This window comes from Capra hircus, chromosome 9 (genome assembly GCF_001704415.2).
Source record: "Capra hircus breed San Clemente chromosome 9, ASM170441v1, whole genome shotgun sequence".
Classification (NCBI taxonomy): Eukaryota; Metazoa; Chordata; class Mammalia; order Artiodactyla; family Bovidae; genus Capra; species Capra hircus.
This window is the reverse complement of record NC_030816.1, coordinates 81,113,077-81,132,894: the sequence shown is the minus strand read 5'-3', so window position 1 is coordinate 81,132,894 and position 19,818 is coordinate 81,113,077. Positions and strand designations below refer to the sequence as shown.

Below are 19,818 nucleotides of genomic sequence, written 5' to 3'. Positions count from 1 at the left end.
GCCTTAGAAAGCATCACTATGAACAAAGCTAGTGGAGGTGACGGAATTCCAGTTGAGCTATTTCAAATCCTGACAGATGATGCTGTGAAAGTGCTGCACTCAGTATGCCAGCAATCTGGAAAACTCAGCAGTGGCCACAGGCCTGGAAAAGGTCAGTTTTCATTCCAATCCCAAAGAAAGGCAATGCCAAGGAATGTTCATACTACTGTACGATTGCACTCATCTCACACACTAGCAAAGTAATGCTTAAAATTCTCCAAGCCAGGCTTCAACAGTACATGAACAGTGAACTTCCAGATGTTCAAGCTGGATTTAGATAAGGCCGAGGAACAAGATCAAATTGCCAACATTTGTTGGATCATGAGAAAAGCAAGAGAGTTCCAGAAAAACATTTACTTCTGCTTTATTGACTATGCCAAAACCTCTGACTGTGTGGGTCACAACAAACTGTGGAAAATTCTTAAAGAGATGGGGATTTCAGACCAATGAACCTGCCTCTTGAGAAATCTGTATGCAGGTCAGGAAGTAACAGTTAGAACTGGACATGGAACAACAGACTGGTTCCAAATAGGGAAAGGAATACGTCAAGGCTGTATATTGTCACCCTGCTTATTTAACTTACATGCAGAGTATATCATGAGAAACGCTGGGCTGGATGAAGCACGAGCTGGAATCAAGATTGCCAGGAGAAATATCAATAATCTCAGATATGCAGATAACACCACTCTCACAGCAGAAAGCAAAGAGGAATAGAGAGCTTCTTAATGAAAGTGAAAGAGGAGAGTGAAAAAGTTGGGTTAAAACTCAACATTTAGAAAACTAAGATCTTGGCATCTGGTCCCATCATGGCAAATAGATGGAGAAACAATGGAAACAGTGAGAGGCTTTATTTTCTTAGGCTCCAAAATCACTGCAGATGGTGATTGCAGCCATGAAATTAAGACACTTGCTCCTTGGAAGAAAAGTTATGACCAACCTAGACAGCATATTAAAAAGCAGAGACATTAGTTTGCCAACTAAGGTCCATCTAGTCAAAGCTATGGTTTTTCCAGTAGTCATGTATGAATATGAGAGTTGGGCTATAAAGAAAGCTGAGCACCAAAGAATTGATGCTTTTGAACTGTGGTGTTAGAGAAGACTCTTGAGAGTCCTGTGGACTGCAGGAAGATCAAACCAGTCAGTCCTAAAGGAAATCAGTCCTGAATATTCATTGGAAGGACTGATGCTGAAACTCAAATACTTTGACCACCTGATGTGAAAAAGTCACTCACTGGAAAAGACCCTGATGCTGGGAAAGACTGAAGGCAGGAGGAGAAGAGGATGACAGAGGAGGAGACGGTAGGATGGCATCACCGACTCGATGGACATGAGTTTGAGCAAGCTCCGGGAGTTGGTGATGGACAGGGAGGCCTGGCGCACTGCAGTCCATGGGGTTGCAAACAGTCAGACATGACTAAGCAACTAAACTGATATAAAAAAATGCATGACCTCAATCATAATTAAGGACATCCAAGATGAGGCTTTTTCTCCCCTCCCCATCTGACTGACATTAAAATGATAACAATCATTCTTAGTTGGAGGGTCCACATGATCATGTTAAGAGTGTTTACATTGGTGTAACTTTTCCCAATACCTGCTATGGTAAGGCTATATCTTGATGACCGTTCCCCCCCCGCCCCCCGCAAAGGAGGACATCTCTGGGTTCTCACAGCCTGTGGAGTCCTCATATACTGAGAGGCCTCGCTTGATCATATCATGACCAGCTCTGACCACTGGGGCACTGGCAAATGTGATACGGCAGAGGGCTGTAAGCAACTGCAAGTGAGGCTGTGGCTCCTGGAGTACTCCTTCCTGGATCCTGTCTCCCATGGCACCAGGTGCCCAAGAAGCTCCATGGAAAGGCCCCAGGAGGAGGTCCCTGTCAACAGCTCTAGCTCAGCTCTCAGCCAGCCTCCGGATGACACCGGCCATTCAGGTGGCACCTGCGCTCAGCAGAGCTCTCCATCAGGCTTCGAATGACAGTCACCACCTCAGAGTCCCAGCTGAGTACATGTGGAGTCAACAGCCACCCCACCCACCACTGGTCTGTGAGATATAACTGAGTACTGTTGTTAAAGCTACTAAGTTTTGGGGTAGTTTGTTACAACAGTACAAATTAAATGGGGAAAAAAGTTTGTTACAAATAGTACTCACAAAATAAGAACAAAATAAGAATTGTTATTCTTTGATTCTGTTATTCTACTTCCAGGAATCTATTTCACAGAAACACTCTACAAGTGTGAAAAACAGCTAGTTGTACTTCAATAATCACTGCATCATTATTTATAATAATAAAATATTATGAAATAAACCATGAATTATTAGAGCATTAAAAAGAGTAAGCAGGATTTTATCTGTGGATACTAATAAATATTCAAACTATATACTGTTAAGTTAAACAGTATATAAATATTCACTTACTGTTTACTTAAAAGCAATAAATCAATCAATTCCTCAATCAGTGATGAATGAGTGAGTAGGTGGGGAAGGCAGGCAGGAGGACAGGTAGGGCCAAGGCTACTCAGGGCTTCTGGGTCTTAGAGGAGGTTCTTTTATCTGCCATCCCACCACATTCCAGGTCAACCACAGGAGCAACAGCACCAACAACAAGGGGCGTGATATCCACTGATATTGGTCATTAAATAAAGAATTAGAGCCCCACCAAGCTCACTGACAGAATATGGTGAACTAAGGAATGGAAAACTTTACTGTAACAGGGGCAGGGCTGTAAGAAAATCTGTTTCCTGTGGGCTTTCTGTTTACCTGCTTTAACTCGGTACTAAATATACCAGCAGTGGAAGGTAGCAGGTAAGCTGAAATACATGGGGGAAATGTGAGGCAGGGCTTCCCGCTGAGCCACTGTATCATTTACACAGTGGATGAAAACACTCTATAGAGCTGCCTGGTACCTAGAGCAAGGTAATCCACAGTCATCTCCTCTTCACCACCACACTTTTTTTCATTAAAAAAATAGAGGCATAAGGAGACAAAAGAAATAGAACTCATGCTGTCAAACAGAGCATAATAGGATATTGGAATACTTTTCCGTAACTTTGAAACCGGATTCCAAAACAATTATTTTTCCATGTTATTGTCATATTTTCAGAGTCTAAAGGTATTATACAACTACCAACAGCACCAACAACACATTCTTTCTAGCATCTCATACCACTACGGAAAACAGTTAACTCCAACATTCACAAAGCTCTTGAATTTCTGAGCTTATGAATTTATTGTATGTTTTGCAAAATCTTTACCTGAAATAAGCAGCTCAAACTTTTTGAAAGGACCAACTATAGATTATCTTGTTTTGTGTAACAGGTATATGAAATACATATGAAATAGAATTTCATTTAATTAAATGGTAATGTGCCCAACATTTAAAATTTTGAGATTCTTTTTTAATTTTTCATTGCTCCATAATGCTTGTGAAAACCAAGGCTTTAGGGCTTTATGCTTGTCTCTACTTAAAACAGTGTTATCAAGAAAGTCATGCAAAAGCACTATTATTTAAGGGATCCCAGAATAAATACTTCCATAAAAATGTCATTCACACTTTTTGTATGTTTTTCAGAAATAGTCATACCATGCCTCAATTTCACAGGACTCCAGTGCATTAGGAAGAGTGTCAACAGCATGTAGAGCTTGTGTGCCAGCGGAGAAGCTAGAGAGGGCAGCGGCTGAGATAGCTATGGTCTCAGGGCTGAGTGACCACTGGGGACTGACATACACAAGAGAAAAACCCAGCCTGGGTGTTTGCTCATGTCAGTGAGAACTCCCGGGGATCTTGTCCGTCCTACCGTTGTTGATACCATTTCTCTGCTTGGTTCTCCAAGATTACATCCAATAATGGTGCTCTGCCTAGCTCCAGACACACAGCCTATCCCTCACTGCCCTGACATCTATAGTGAACTCTGGTTTCCTCTTCTGTCTTGTTCACTCCCAGGTGTCCACACTGCAGGCAGTAACAGCCACCCTCACTTTCCTCTGTCTCCTGACTGCCCACCTCTCAGTCACATCGCTTGGTTCTTCTCCCCTAACCCCCACGTGTAACATTCAATCCATCAGCACGTCCTGCTGTTTCTACCCGCACCCCGCCCCCACACATATACTGAGTGGTTCCATTCTCTCTCCCTGGGGTCTCACCCCAACTCCTCACCTCTCTGAGGACTCTGACAGTGGTCTCCCCAGCTCGACCCTCACTTCTCTCCAATACATTCTCCATAAATGTCTAGATAGTTACTCATTTATTTTTAACAACAACAACAACAAAAACCCAGTCACCTCACTTCCTGTGTAAAAACCCCCAACTTGTCAGCACATGCAGGAAGTGGAAAGGCTCTGGACCTGGGGCCCTAAACGTTCTCAGCATGGCCCTCAGCTCTTTGTGCCCAGGAGCCTCCACCCCCGATGCACACCAGCCTCACTGCTGCCTCAGCTCCCCTCGCCTGCCCCTCACCGCCTCGCTCCTGTCACCCAGAGCCCCCTGCCTGCCCTCCCTCCCAAGGAGAGGCCCCTCCTCCCATGACTGCCCCCACCCCCAACGCCCTTGTTCTTTGTGTTTCTTCCTGGCTGTTTCTTTTCTTCTGTCAAAAACCATCTTTAGTCACATATACGTGGTTTACCTTACTTTTTATTTGTTGTTTGTAGCCCGCCAGCTCCACAAGGGCCTGTCTGGTTTACCAACTTAGCGCCCAGCCCATGCCTTAAGACAAGCCTGATGCCGACTCAGGCAGCATCAAGAGCACCTCTGCTTATGATACGTACCACTCACTCTTCTAAGGCCTGTACTTATGTGCATTAACTCAGCTCCTCTTCATGACCCCTTATTATCCTAATTTCCAGATGAAGAAACCGAGGCAGAGAGATGCTAAGTACTTTCCTCACGGCTGGAAATTTAGTAGGCTATGGAGGTGGGGCTCCAGTAAGTCTCGAATGGGTCAGTGAGTCAGTCACAAGATGGCAGAATGCCCTCTGGACCAACCCTGCACAGAGAGCCCTCGGCACTTACCTTTCCTCATCCCTCCAAAGGGGTCCTTGTTGGGCTCATAGGGCATCCTGCCCATCACGTCTGGCATGCTCATGCCCTGCTGGTACGGGGTGCTTGGAGTCATGGAGTTGCGTTTGGGGAACGATGACTCACTTGCGTCTGAGAATGGGTCGTGCACACTGACAGTGCTGCTCCTGATGAGATGAGAGACATGAAAGCTTAACCACAGAGCATTAGTCACCTGCAAACGCTGATCCAGAAAATAAGCCAACCTTGAAATCTGTGTACATGGGAAAACCATCCAAAGTAAATTATACGACTGAAACGAGTGTTAGTCAATATTTAAAAATCACTAGAGAACACCATTTTCTCTCTCTCCAGAAAACTAAAAGAGAGACAAATCTAACTTTGTATGGCTCACAGAGATCTTTTAACATACCTTCCACCTTGCATTGGGGTCATCTGTCCATGAGGGGTGGAGGCTGGAGTAGGCGGCTTCAGGTCACCTGGAACCTCTGCCATCGAATTACTGCCAGTTGACTGGGGGGTCTGCGGACCTTGCAAGGATCCTGAGTTAGCTGATAGTAGTGATACCAAGAAAAAATGGGGGGAAAACTAGAGGTTATCAAGTGAGCTCATCCTTGATAGTTATTTTTTTTAAAAGGGAGAGAAAAATAGGACACCATCTCATGTAGAAAGAGTAACAATATCCATTGCTGGTAATGATGCAGTAAAATTAACTGCTCTTACATTGTTTATGGTGAAAATCAGTAAAAGCTTTTTTTTCTAAACTATTTGGAAACGCACTTCAGATATGAGCTGTAAAATACTGGGTAAATGCTTTCCTGGGGATTTATCCCAAGAAAATCATCTAATATAAAGAAGGTTTTAGGCTGAAGACTTCAGTGTTGTTTATAATGGAGATAATCGGAATGTCTAAGAACAAGGAAAAATGGGACAAAAAGTTTGTTTTATCAATTTGATGGACTATTGTGCTGTTTTAGAAAAACATTATAAAAATTATCAAGGTCTTAGGCAATGAGAAATATTTAAGTTGTAAAGAAATGGTACAAATTAATAATGAGCTTTGTATCACTTTTCCACATCTGGATGTGTCTATGCTGTCATTAACAGTAGTTTTTGCAGATATGAAATAATTTGTTTTTATACAACACAAATCATATTGGTTCAGAATTCTTTATTGTTATGGCAGAAAGTGAAGAGGAACTAAAAAGTCTCTTGATGAAAGTGAGAGGATAGTGAATAAGTTGGCTTAAAGCTCAACATTCAGAAAACTAACATCATGGCATCTGGTCCCATCACTTCATGGGAAATAGATGGGGAAACAGTGTCAGACTTTATTTTTGGGGGCTCCAAAATCACTGCAGATGGTGACTGCAGCCATGAAATTAAAAGACACTTACTCCTTGGAAGGAAAGTTATGACCAACCTAGATAGCATATTCAAAAGCAGAGACATTACTTTGCCAACAAAAGTCCATCTAGTCAAGGCTATGGTTTTTCCTGTGGTCATATATGGATGTGAGAGTTGGACTGTGAATAAAGCTGAGCGCCAAAGAATTGATGCTTTTGAACTGTGGTGTTGGAGAAGACTCTTTGAGAGCCCCTTGGACTGAAAGGAGATCCAACCAGTCCATCCCCAAGGAGATCAGTCCTGGGTGTTCATTGGAAGGACTGATGCTGAAGCTGAAACTCCAATACTTTGGCCACCTCATGCGAAGAGTTGACCCACTGGAAAAGACCTTGATGCTGGGAGGGACTGGGAGCAGGAGGAGAAGGGGACGACAGAGGATGAGATGGCTGGATGGCATCACTGACTTGATGGACATGAGTTTGGGCAAACTCCAGGAGTTGGTGATGGACAGGGAGGCCTGGCATGCTGCGATTCACAGGGTCGCACAGTTAGACACGACTGAGCGACTGAACTGAACTGAATGTCATTATCAGAGTAATAAGACCTGGCTTTAACTGTAATTACACTATAATAACAGAGCCCAGAATTGAACAGATCTTTTTAAAACTTAAGTAGGATTCATGTACAGAGAAAGCAGTGGCACCCCACTCCAGTACTCTTGCCTGGAAAATCCTATGGACGGAGGAGCCTGGTATGCTGCAGTCCATGGGGTCGCACAGAGTCAGACACGACTGAAGTGACTTAGCAGTAGCAGCAGGATTCATGTAAAAAATTAATCCTACCCTAAAACATAATATTTTAAGGGCTCTTGCTTTATCATTGATCATAGTCCTTAGCATGTTAGGTGTTGGATAGATATTGGTTTCACTTATTAATTAAACAAATACTAATTGAATGAATATTGTGTGCTGTTTCCTACTGTTGGAATTTATCAAATTGACAGAAAAAGATAAAAATTCCTGCCCACATACATACATACATTAAATACTTTCAGAATTCTAACTGTAACAAATAGGATTGCTGGTTGCTTATAAACAATAATTTGCATATATTATTATCTACAGTTAACAAACTGTACAATTACCACACTTTACTTTAGAAGAAACTGAGTTACACAAACCCTGGCGATTACAGAGTGCGCTATGAGTGAGTAAGAAATGGGGTCTGTCACTTCTTCTCAGAGAGCCTCAGCTGACCCAACATGTTGGCGCGGTTGGTGTGGTCTGGGCCTGGTTGGGAATCAATACTGAGGACTGGCCAACAGAGGGTGCTTTCCATAACACCTCCCCTAGGTGCATAGGACTAGAGTGAATCAGGGAAGAGTAGCTTTAACTATAGATACCTTCTTAGATGTAGATTCCTTAAAATAAAAACTTACCAACTCATGCTTCTAAACCAAACCAGAGTTTTACCAAACTCACTTTATTATATTTGTATACCAAGTATGCATTTCCAGAGTTTTACCAAAAAATACATATTTAAAAAGTAGATATAATGAAAGAAACAAGTCAGAGTCTTTTACAAATATATAAGCATAACCCTACAGACATGACTGCCCCATTGAACTGGCAGGGGAAATAACTGATTTCTTAAACTCAAGAAGCAGACTGTGCAGAAGTCAGCACAGCTTCCTAGGAACACGGCTCACAAGACTGAGAGTTTAGAATGGCCCTTATTTACAAGTATTCACATTTACAGCTTAAAAAAAAAAAAAAAAAAGGAAACATTCTCCCCTCTTGCCAGTGTGTTTTCCTTTCCTTTCAGGGAAAAAAAAAAAAAAAAAAAAATGAATGCAACCTCTGGAAGCTGCTAATAGAGGAGGCTGGCTCTCTAGGATATCCCTACCTTTTGCCAGAAGCTACAAATGTATACTGGAAAGTAAACAATGGAAAGGTTATTGAAGGTTAAGTACATTCACACACTTCAGACTGAACGCCCAGACTCCTAGCTGGGAATTAATTTACACAGCATGGACCCAGTGCCCTAGTTCTGGCTGGGGTTGCAGGAAGGAGGGTGGGGAGATGAGGCATAGCTGATAGTCCCAGGTCTACGGCAACCAGAGGTCACCCAGAGGGCACCTCTGTTTATAACCCAAGCCCTTTCTCATTTATCTTCCAGTGAGGATTCCCTAGTTGGATCCATGACAGGCTCTGTGACATCACCTGTCAGCTAATAATAGAAATTCAGTCAGCCACCTGCCAGCAAAGATGGATGGGTTTTTGGTTACAGACTTACTAATTGAAAGTGGAGCTTCCTCCCACCACCCCCAGCCCATTCCTCCCAGCCGGGTCCCCTCCCCACCCTGCCCCTACCCCACTCTAGCTTACAGGCAGCTAAGGCCCTGGATCCCCGTGGCTGTTCATTAGATCTTCACTAACTTTTACAGTCGGTTATGACAAGAGCCCCGCCAGGACTTCAGAGAAGCAACCGCACCCCCAGGCCCTGCTCAGGTTTCATTTAGGAGCCTTCCTTTGGTCAAACTGCTCTAGAACCCAAAGGCACAACCTGGATCTCTGGAGTGAGAAGTCACACAGCCACTCTACAGTGAAGATCAGGGTGAAGGCTCCAGGGCTAAGGGGCAACACATTTCAGAGGCTGACAGGACTGAATTTCAAATCTTATCAGCCGTGTCACATCCGAACTGGAACACAGAGGAATGACCTTAAATCATTAGCTTTTAGGATTTAAGTTGGTTCAGAATGAACATTCGAAAAAAGAATCTAGAATGTTTCTGAGGAATCTTTCAGTTGTTTGCTTGGATGTATTGGTAAGGAATAAGCTACAGTTAGGTTCTTATGGGGAAAAACCTGACAAAGAACACAAATTTTGGCTGAAAATTAGTTTAAAAATTTTGTAGTATATGAGGCCCTGACATGGCAAAGGTTTGGGAATAATTTGTTTCCCTTCTCTGATAATAAAAATGTTTCAGAAACATTTTCCTTAATCATGGGTCTGGAATGCTGGAGGCAATGCCTGGCTTTTGGTTGAGAGGCTGGCGTTGCTCACTGCCCCACGGCCTGGTCCATGTTTCTGTTCTATTGCTGAGCAGTGTGCAGAACACGTGAGCCACGCAGCCTGGCCCCGTGTACCCTGCACTATGCCCTCCAGGCTGTGCACTGGCTGAACGGCTAGATACAGGAAGCTTTCCTCCCGTTTCCTGTTTCGCAGACTCGGGCTCCATTTGGACTACTGAGAAGAATGTATTACCAGAGGTGCGCCTGCAATCCAAGCTCTTTTGTTCAGTTAAAGCGATAATGTTGCCATAAAAATGATAGTTTAAAATAAAGAGGGGGGAGAGGAAAGAGCTGACTGTTCAGAGCACAGGCCCTGTACTTTCTGAAGTGTCTATACCTCAGCAGGATTTCTTGTACTGAAGCTGATGCACACTGGGAGAGCTATTCTCCATACAGAAGTACAGACCATTCAGTGACATGAGTTCTTTCCTGGCAAATAAAATATACCTTTAGATCTTTGTAGACATCGCCACTTTGGTCCCTACACCCTACTGGGTTTTTATTTTGGAAAAATAGTTTCAGAGCTGTTCAGAGGCAGCTTGTTTTACTCTGTGAACTGAATGTAATGTTGTGAGATTTTCGAAATTAGATTTCACAGTTTTTAAAGTCCACCATAACTGGCAGAGGCTGCGGATCTTTAAGGACGGGGTGAGAGAGAGGAACTTCTCTACTTGTATTTAGAACCAACAGATCTATATTGAGGTGTGCTTATTACACATGTACCCTGGGCCTAAAAAGTATTTATTTGAGATCTCTTGATTAGTGGCCTTAGATATTAGCACTGCCCTCCAGATATCAGCTAGAGCAAGTAATTAAAAGAGAAACGACTCCTTTCTTTGGCTCACAGGTACCACTTTCTGTGTGTGAACAGTTTACCTATTACAGCGCTGCTTTAAGCACAAAGTGTGGTAGGTACACCTGGATCTCTAATTCTAGAGCCAGATGTCTGGGATCAAAGCCTGGTTCTCCCCCGCATTAGCAACAACGGGCCAGTCTGCTGAGACTGTATGTGCCTTGGTTTTCTCAGGGGTTTTAGAACAGCATCTGTATCACAGGGCTCGTATGAAGATTAAATAGGAAAGCCCTGGCACACTCTAAGTGCTCAAGAAACACTGGCTGTGATCATTCAACTGCATAACAGTGTTGGGGGACATGGGAGGCACACTCAGCCACTTCATATGCAGGACAGCGTAGGCAAGTGTGACCAACACAGGGCTTGGACACGGCCAGAAACAGACCACAGAATGATCAAACTTAACTTGAATGAAGTCACCCAGAACTAAGGATGATTCAAATCTCTTCTCATCTTCAATATTGGATTTATCAGAATTTATCAGTGATTCAGTAATTTCAAATCTGAAATGCTAACAGTAGAACAGAAGCCAGCAGGAGAGCCGAAAGGACGGCAGGGTGTCCAACAGCTGAGTGGAGAGACAGCAGAGAAGGCAGGTACCATTTGTGGGATTTTGCTTCTGTGAATTCAAGTGAATCGCCATTATTACCAAGCAGTATTTGCTTAGATTCCTGATCTCTAGCTCAAAGCTAAGTTGGACTCCACTTTCGCAGAAACAGGGCTATACAGACCTTTATCATGAAAGTTTGCTGAATTCCCTACAAGCATAAACTTGGTAGGGAACATTAAATACGAAGTCCAAATTTCATTTTGCTGTGTACAAATCTAAGCATCTCCGACAGGCAGAGCTGGTGGAAGCTGGCTATTAAATCTGCAGGGTGGCATTTCCAGTATGAGCACAGGTTAATGGGAAGACATTTTGATAGTTAGATGGGATATTTAAAAATAACTGTATAGGAATTAAGGTATATAACTCAGAACCTTAAGTCTACTTTGACTAGAAAAGGTAAAGCAAAAGATCGGCACCTTCGAAGCGCAGAGCAGAAACACAATATCCCCAGTTCATTCTTTCTTCCGTTAGGCACTGCTAGTAGGGTCCAGTTAAACGAACAAGAGAAGACAGGATGCCTCTTCCCCTCTCTCGGACCCCAGGGTGTCCTGTTTGCTCTGCTGAGTGGCCGTTTGAGAGCCCAGGAGGGGCTCCCGGCTGCAGCGCCCCCACTTACCAGGAGATGGCGGCTGGAGCTTGGGCTGCTTCTTGGTGTCGCCTGTGCTGAAGACTTCCGGCGGGGGCTCCTCCCCACGCTCGATCTTGCACTCAAAGGCAAACAGGTACTGAATATACTGCTTTTTCAGGGAGCTTGCTGCACTGCTCGAAGTGCCAACATTTAGGTTGGTTGCCAGCTCACGCCACTTCTTGTTTTTATTAACCTAGCCAAAAAAAAAAAGGCAGGATCACTGGTTTGCAACAAAGTGGCTTATTTAAAGCCAGGACACACAAAAAAGCACTTAATATCTTGGTTTACTTTTTTTATTTTTCATTTGCCTCTTTTAACTAATGTTCATTACTCCCACTCAGTAGTGCCTAGACAGCATTTATAGTTATAAAACCATTAAGGAACCTGCTGATAGCTACATAAAAAGCATCGCTCATGGAGATTCTTCTGCCCGGTGCATCTTCTAATGCCTCCGAGTCTGCCAGAGCGGGTGCTGCTCGGAGCCGGCGATTTATCTCTGAGCAAAGGTGCTCTTGCTCACCCCCATCTCACTCTTATTTTTTTATAAAAGGGTGTCTAAAAACTGATTTAAAAAGCAATAACAGAATTATTTTGCAATTTAAGTATCTGAGCCTTAATAAGAAAAACAATGTCTCCTTCCAACAGCCACAAGCTTCCAGAAAGATGAGCCTCATAATTTCTGTTCATGCCCAGTCTTTCACGTGAGGCTTTCTTGCAGTCTTGGGTGAAGGAGGCCCCAACCAAATGAGCCCAACCTAACAGTCCAGCAGAAGTCATCAACCCTGTCTGAGCTGTGGAGCCACCAGCTAGCTGACATGGCAGCACCAGTGGGCTCGGGAAGGGGCACATGGGACCATCCAGTGTTCCCACTTACACTCAGGCTGGAGGGAATACAACTGCAAAAAGAGAAGGAAGGAAGGGAATCCTCAAATGTTATATAAAATTTGAGGAATTGGTTTAACTTTTTGATTCCCAATGGGAACAGGTCACACGAGGCTGACACACAAAGGAAACATGAAGGCCTGCAAATGCTTGGGGAATATTTTGCCTTTAGATGTGTCCTGTATTAAGTAGCATGAGTTAAAGGGACAGTGAGTTTGAATGAAATGTTCAATTTTTGGATTCAAACTTCCTCACAAAGCTCTTTATGTCCATTTACTTAGTATTAAATGGTGCGTGAGAAACCAGAGAATACTCTCGGGAATGCTTAGTGCCATTTTTGGTACTGAATGCCAGGCTGCAACGGGCAGGCCTGTGACTGCTTCTGAAATCACAGGCAGAGCGCTGCCTGGGACACCCTGAAAAGCAAGGCTTTTAGCTGATCCCTCTGGGGCTGCAGCACCTGTTTGAACCACATCTGATGGGGTGTGAGTGACAATGCGGCCAAGGCCTCACCGCTGGGAATCACTACTACATTCAAGCAACTTCATCAGCTAAGACCCAACCTGGGAGTCCACTTGGCTGAGTGAGGTGTCCTGATGGTTCCTTGCTTCTGTGAGCTGGGTGAAACCCTTTGCTGGCCATCACCCACACCTGGTCACACCTGGTCTGCATCCTGTGACCCCATCTGATTACACCTTCTGGAGTCAAGCTCTAATTGCTTCACTTGGAGGCTTCAGTCTCGGGTAGGAGGAGGCTCCTCAGGGAGGGCTGAGAACAAAAGCCTCTCCTGCAAGCCCTGCAGCCCAGATACCAGGGTGGGTCCTCAGTGATACCTGTGCATCAGCTGACCTACCTTTGGATAGTGAGGCCTGGGACACCTGAGGCCCGGAGCAGCTCCTTTCACTGGTCTGGGAAGGAGCCCAGGAACTGACAGGTTTTCAATGCTCCCAGGTGCTGCTAATGAACAGCTAGGTCGGAGAACCAAGGGCAGATAAAGGGCATGCGCTTCGCCATCAAACAAACTTGGCCCCACCACCTACCCTGAGAGTCCCTGGGCCACAACATTCTTGTACAGGCGGCCTTCCCTGTTCCCTGGTTCTCCATTTCTGAATTCAACCAATTGTGAGTTGAAAGTATTGAAAAAGAAAAAAAAAGCCCCCCCACCTCGCCCAAAAGAAAGTTCCAAAAAGCAAAACTTGAACTTGTCCCAGCAACTATTTACATAGTATTATACTGTATTGGGTATTATAAGTAACTGAGAGATGATCTGAAGTATATGGGAGGTGGTATGTAGGTTCCAGAAATAAAGAGGCTCAAGCTCACAGGGTTTCAGTATTTGTGGGGATCCTGGAACCAGTGCTCTGCGGACCCCAGGGGACGACTGTACTTCAATCTGTTACATCTCTTCTTCAGGGCTGACGACTCTGCATTCCATGGGTGTTGAGAGAGAAGTGTCAAGAAAAAGGATGGTGCCCAGGATGCGGCAGGCACTCACCCCTGAGGGCCCTTTTCTCCATGCTACTTCGGGATATGGACACACAAACCCTCCCCAGGGCTAAAAACAGGGCTGTGACAGGGAAAGGAGAATGCGTCCCCTAGGGTACAGAATGAAGGGGCAAGTGCAGGAGAGGCATCTGCACCACCCCAAAGGAGTGCCTCTGGGCACTCTGCACCTGGGTGCCCCCAGCTGTGGGAAAGGACAGCACTGCCCCTCCTGTCACCCAGGTACAGCGGACATGGTTGTAGAAGGATGACAGTTTTCTTGTTAACTTGCTCTGGATAGAGGGAAACAGTGAATTTGATTTATATCTGATCCAGACTATTTAGTCATTTGCAAAACATTTCTGTTTACTATGAAATTCTAACACAGATTCCACAGAATTCTAGAGCTGTTAGGGACCCTAAAGCAAAACCTAGCTCAAATGTCTCATTTTACCATTGAGGATTGAGTCCACATAAATGACCTACTGAAGTCACTGCGAATGGGTGGCAGATCGAGGTCCCTGACCCCAGGGCAGCCCCCGCCCCCGACCTGCCACACATGAACATGGATCCAGTGAAGTGACCTTCCCAGAGGCTCAGCTTTTTCTTTGTGAGAAAAAAAAATTCAAGTTTGCATATTCAAAGCTCATCCATAGCATCTCCTCATTCAGCTGTTCTCACCTGTGCCAAACCTCCGATCTCTTTGACGCAGACATAGAGTCGGAACAGGTCCAAGGGCTTCTTGCCCACCGCAGGCAGACTTGAGACCGGGGAGCCCCTCTCCTCCATGAAGGTGAGGTAGCGGTCCACCCACAGCTTCCTCTCTGGCTCATTCCCCAGCTCATACACCTTTGTGATCTTTTCCCCAGTGGTGGTGGATGAGCTGGACTTCTAGAGCCCAGGGTAGCATTTGGAGATGGGGCATAAGCGGGCCGAGGGAAATGGAAGAAGGCGAGAAAAAAAGTAATGAGCTACCAAATACAAGAAGAGAAGAAATTTTAAAACTACTGCTATCACACAACAATCAGGAATGAAGGCTACTAGTTCAGGCACAAAGTATACATTTGCTTAATTAAAAATTTACTTTGACTTTAACTAAAGGGCCCAAACTCCCCCTTTTATATACTTGAAAAACAAAAACAGAACAAAAATCTTTTTTACTTTATCAATATAAGCATTGAATCCCAGAAGGCAAGACTCCAATGACCTCTCATGTCATTTTTTCTTTTTTTTTCAAAAAGGGTACAAGTTCATTGAATGGCTACACTGAGTTTAAAGTTCCAACTGTAATATTATAGAGCCCCCCTCCTCATTACATAGATGCCTACATTTCCTTGTCAAAATATAAATGACCAATGTATAGCTTTATTAAAACTAAATCATATGGAGGTAGAGCACATACATGATGTGTGTTGAAAAATACAAGGTTGGTCACATGTCATTGGACCCAGCGGTGTGTGCGCTTTACATTTGAGAGCCTTCTAAATTAATGGCCAGTTACTAGCATTCTCTCAGAATGATCTGCTTTCCTGACTTAAGATTTCTTGAACTTTTCTGTCAAGGTAATTTTAATAGATTTCTTAAGCAAACGTGTTTATCACAAACACATGTGCTATTTCATACTCCCAGATTTATGAACATTTACTTTTATGCACCCATTTGGTTTATACTGATGTTCTAATTCTTGGTATTTCATTTTTCTAATTTTATATTTGATACTAAAATGTCAGAAGTGGCTGTTTCTGCACACCTGAAGCTCACCCTCTGGATTATGTGATCTGGGAAGGTAATACTTTTTGTCCTAAACAGCCCAGCTGTATATATTTTCCCTTTCTTTTATGTCTCTGTATTTGTAACAATATTTGTGTACTTGTAATATCTGCAACTACGGGATTCTTATGCAAAATCACTTGTAAATTCTCAATTAAATATTTCCTTGGACTAATAATATATTTCATTTAGTCATGTTTATTTACTAGGTTATCATTTGAAATGTATAGTATTATGTTAAATGAAGTTTTTTTAACTCTTTTTTGTTATATGTAGCTCAACATAATTTTAAACATGTGACCTGAAATGGGGATGGTGAGTTAAATAACATACCTGTCATCAAGCAAAGTGATTCCCAATAAAACTAGGGCCTGAGAAAGGATGGTTGAGAATGAAATTAATCAAGCTGATGGGTGGCAGAGGTCCTTCCAATTAACATGTAATTTCCCAGGCTATTTTTGCTGAAATTTTAAGCCATCAGCTTCAGAATTATTGAAACATAAAATCTTTTATATAAAACATATAAAAATGGGTGATACAGCTGATATAAATAAAAAATGTAGAGTAGCAGGATAAAAAAAAACTGTGACCTTTTACAATTTATACTGATGAAGCTAAAGAGCAAGTCACCTAACAATTACTTTAGATAAGAACTTAAAATGTATATACATATTCCTATATATGTCTTATAAATTCATGTATATACCAGAAATATAGAACACATTCCATATCCAAATAAGTTTGTACATTTTATCATATTCTTATATCCAAGGAGTCTCTGACTAGGGAAACTCTTCTAACACATCTTATACCACATTCTCATTCTGGAAACATTACAGAAGCTTTGTCATCATTAATGAGGTAGTTATTAACAAGAGGTTTCTAAATCCTAGTGCTGAAAAACTTTTTGTCTTTATTGGGAGGCACATTGAAAAAATGGACCCAATCTTTTAAAAAAATAAAAATCTGAAATAAGAATCAGAGGAAAAAAGCACTATCATCTAAAATCAATTAACATAACAACAAACCACTGTGAAAAATTGAGAGGTAAAAAATTGAGATTCAATTTAAAAATAAGAGATATAAAATCAATCATTTCAATTTACAATTACTCTAAGTGCTCCACCAACATCCTGAATGTAAGAACCAACGGTTATTTCTGGCCTGGTCCTCTCTAAACCCCAAATGTGGAAGGGCTCCAGGAGAACAGTTCATCATGACCCAAGCAATGAGACTGGTGTTTGTTCCTATTTATGAGAAAGGACTGCATTCTCATAAACGGAAATGGGTCTAAAGGAATGATTCACTTAGTTTGACTATCCCTAGTTTAACTTTTCTTACTGTTCTTTGTTAAATGAACTTAAGTTTGATTAACTTCTACATGTCTCAATTTGTTCTCATAAAATGAGAAAATCTTAATGAATATAATTGCTTTTATTTTTTTTTTGTTGGGATAACTGTTTATTTTCCCAAAGGGAATACTTTGAAGGGCACAGTGCTCATTTGGATGTGAAAGTTCTAGTGGCTTTTTTCCAGAGTAGTATTTACTATTGCTTGATTAGCAATGTATGATTTTTTAAAGAGTGATTTGCAACTATTATTTTTTGATAATTGCTTTTAATAGTTTTATTTTTCATAGTTTTTAGATCTTTAAAAATGCACTTTATGGTGCCATAATGTAGGAAAAGGCATCTATATGAAAAGAAAGTGGTCAAGCCTCAGTTATGTGTCAGGTCCTAGAAGAGTCCTCCTCTGAGGCCAGCTCCCTGGTCTGAATCATCACAAGTTTTATTTGTCCTTAGTGGCACCTGGCCTCACAGGGCATCGAAGTGTGTGTCCTGTGTGGGATTAGCTGTCTGCCCTCCACTCTTCTGACCAGACCTTGAGTTCCACAGGGCAGGACCTGTGTTGATTTTGAATCACCAACAGTGACAGCACACTGAAGGTACTCAGTAGGTATTTATTCTATAAGTGAATACTCAAATGAGAAAGGTCTGAAAAGTCTGGCACCATCCAAGTAAGAATCAACAGCTGATTAAAACAGCCTATAAATAGGCTTTCAGTGAGCAAGGTGCTAAGTGAATGTGGACACAGTCTAATAAGACTGAAAGCTGAGAAGGGATTGGTGGACAAGTAACATCTCCATTCCCAGTCTCCAGGTGACACCCCAGCCCACTCCCAAAGTTAGTATATGGGTATCCAAACAGACAAAAATGATATTAAGAAAAACAAAAGCCCTAGGATGTAAAGACTATACACTTTATCACTGATTAGGCTCAACATGCACTTTTTTTGTTCTCAGACATTAGTTTTGATGTGACCTTTGGATAAATGTCATTTACATTCTACTCATTAACAATGGGCAAAAGAAAAAAAAAAAACAAAAAACAACTAGCCCTGCAGGAAGATAGTTAACTTTTCCAGGACACTAGAACACCTCATTTTGCTTTGATACTGTAAAAATTGTATCTTACTGCATGAAACACTGTCATGGAGGCAAGAAAAAGAAATGGAGATTGCTGAAAAATTCCAGCAAGACATTATTATGGTGCCACAAAAGTTTTCCTTGCATATAACTTAATTAAGTCTATAAGTAGATGTTTCCTCAAATCTTTGAGGCAGATTTACATTTCAGCAGTCTTTACCATATGCCTGGTAATATGTGTGTATGCATGTGTATGTGCGAATGTTTATTTTTATTGTAGAATGTTTTGTAACAAAACTGTTGGTCCACGGCACACTGTCAAAGCATAGAACATCTTTGTTATTTCACTTCAGGTCTGTTATTAGACAAGCTTATTAGGAACACTGTGAGGAGCAATTTTAAGTACAATTTAAAGCTGCATCTCAGAAAGAGAAGTTAAATACTCTTTAACATGTATCTGCAGTGATTTGACAGCAGAGATAATCTGAGGTCCTTCATAACAATCTCCTTTCGTTCCCTTCTTGAATGAGCATTTCATTTGAGTGTGGAGTTTTCTCAATACAAAGCAATCTCTACCACCTTCCACTACCTCAGATCACATCCTCCCTTGTTCTCTTTTTCTATGACTGGAGCCAGAAGTGTGGTTGTAAATTTTTAAAAAGTGGTTATTTACAGGGAGCGATAGTGTATGGAGAACTATATAGGAAAAAGAGGACAGTAATATGTGATCTTAAATATGATTATGTTACAGTTAGAAAATGAAATAAATAATTCAGTTCGTTTTTCTTTCTCATATTTAAGTAGAAGGAAGGGTTTTGATAATAGTTTCCTATGGACTTACTAGATACAGATAACGTGACAATAACTTAAAATATAATATATATATCAATTATTCTTTATTATCCAGAAATCAGCAAGATGGAAATTTTAAACATGCAGTATGGGTCTATTAGAAGTCTTTAAGAAAAATCTTTTTTGTCTCCACTCATGTTTTATTGGTCATCTCTTATTCTGTAACATCAGCTCCCTACCCTACCTCCTCTCTCCTCTGAATTTCTCCCCTCTTCCCATTAGCAGGCTTAATGCTAAATTCCTGTCCATTTTATCTCAACATTTTAAAGATATTTTCAACCTCCGAAATTTTCCCCTCTGAGCCGATAAAAAATGTTTTTGAAAAGTTATACATGGGGTTCTATTTGTTGACTTGAGAATACTACTGATTCAAAAATGTTTTTTCTTTAATGAAAAGAAAAACCAGAACAGATTATGGGACAACACCCCTCCCCATGTTGGCTGCCTTCTGAGACTCAAAGCAAATAACACAAAGATATCAGAATTAAGGAGCTGCACTCTCTTTCATTAGTTCTGCATAACCCATACTAGAAGCATTTTTTTCATTTCATCTTGGTTGTTGAAAAAGCGAAACATATGTCTAGAGAAGAGGTAACAGTGAATATTTCCCTTTCTTTCTCTGAAAAGGAAAATGCTGGTTATAGTAGAGCTCCACATGAATTTTACAAACATTTACCGGAACTACCAAATCTTCAAACCTTCAGCTCTATCTGTTTAAACCAGTGAATGGATAATTAATAGCAGCCTCCTTGTGGGGTTTTGACTAGATTGCCAGATTCTGCAGTTAGAGTCTTCTTCCCTCCAACTTGCTTTTCCTGAGCTGTGCTCTTCAATACAAT

The 19,818-nt window shown here is 42.0% G+C and overlaps 1 protein-coding gene across 6 annotated transcripts in view; it reads right to left on the bottom strand.

Annotated features, from left to right (window-relative positions):
- ARID1B (AT-rich interaction domain 1B) overlaps positions 1 to 19,818 on the bottom strand; it is a 425,587-nt gene that overhangs the window by 15,904 nt on the left and 389,865 nt on the right. For all 6 annotated transcript variants that reach the window (XM_018053399.1, XM_018053402.1, XM_018053401.1 and 3 more), the window contains 4 exons: positions 14,614 to 14,823; positions 11,557 to 11,761; positions 5,469 to 5,607; positions 5,051 to 5,223 (listed from right to left, as the gene is read on the bottom strand). In XM_018053399.1, coding sequence (XP_017908888.1) covers positions 5,051 to 5,223; positions 5,469 to 5,607; positions 11,557 to 11,761; positions 14,614 to 14,823 — 727 coding nt within the window. The remainder of the gene's footprint in view (positions 1 to 5,050; positions 5,224 to 5,468; positions 5,608 to 11,556; positions 11,762 to 14,613; positions 14,824 to 19,818) is intronic.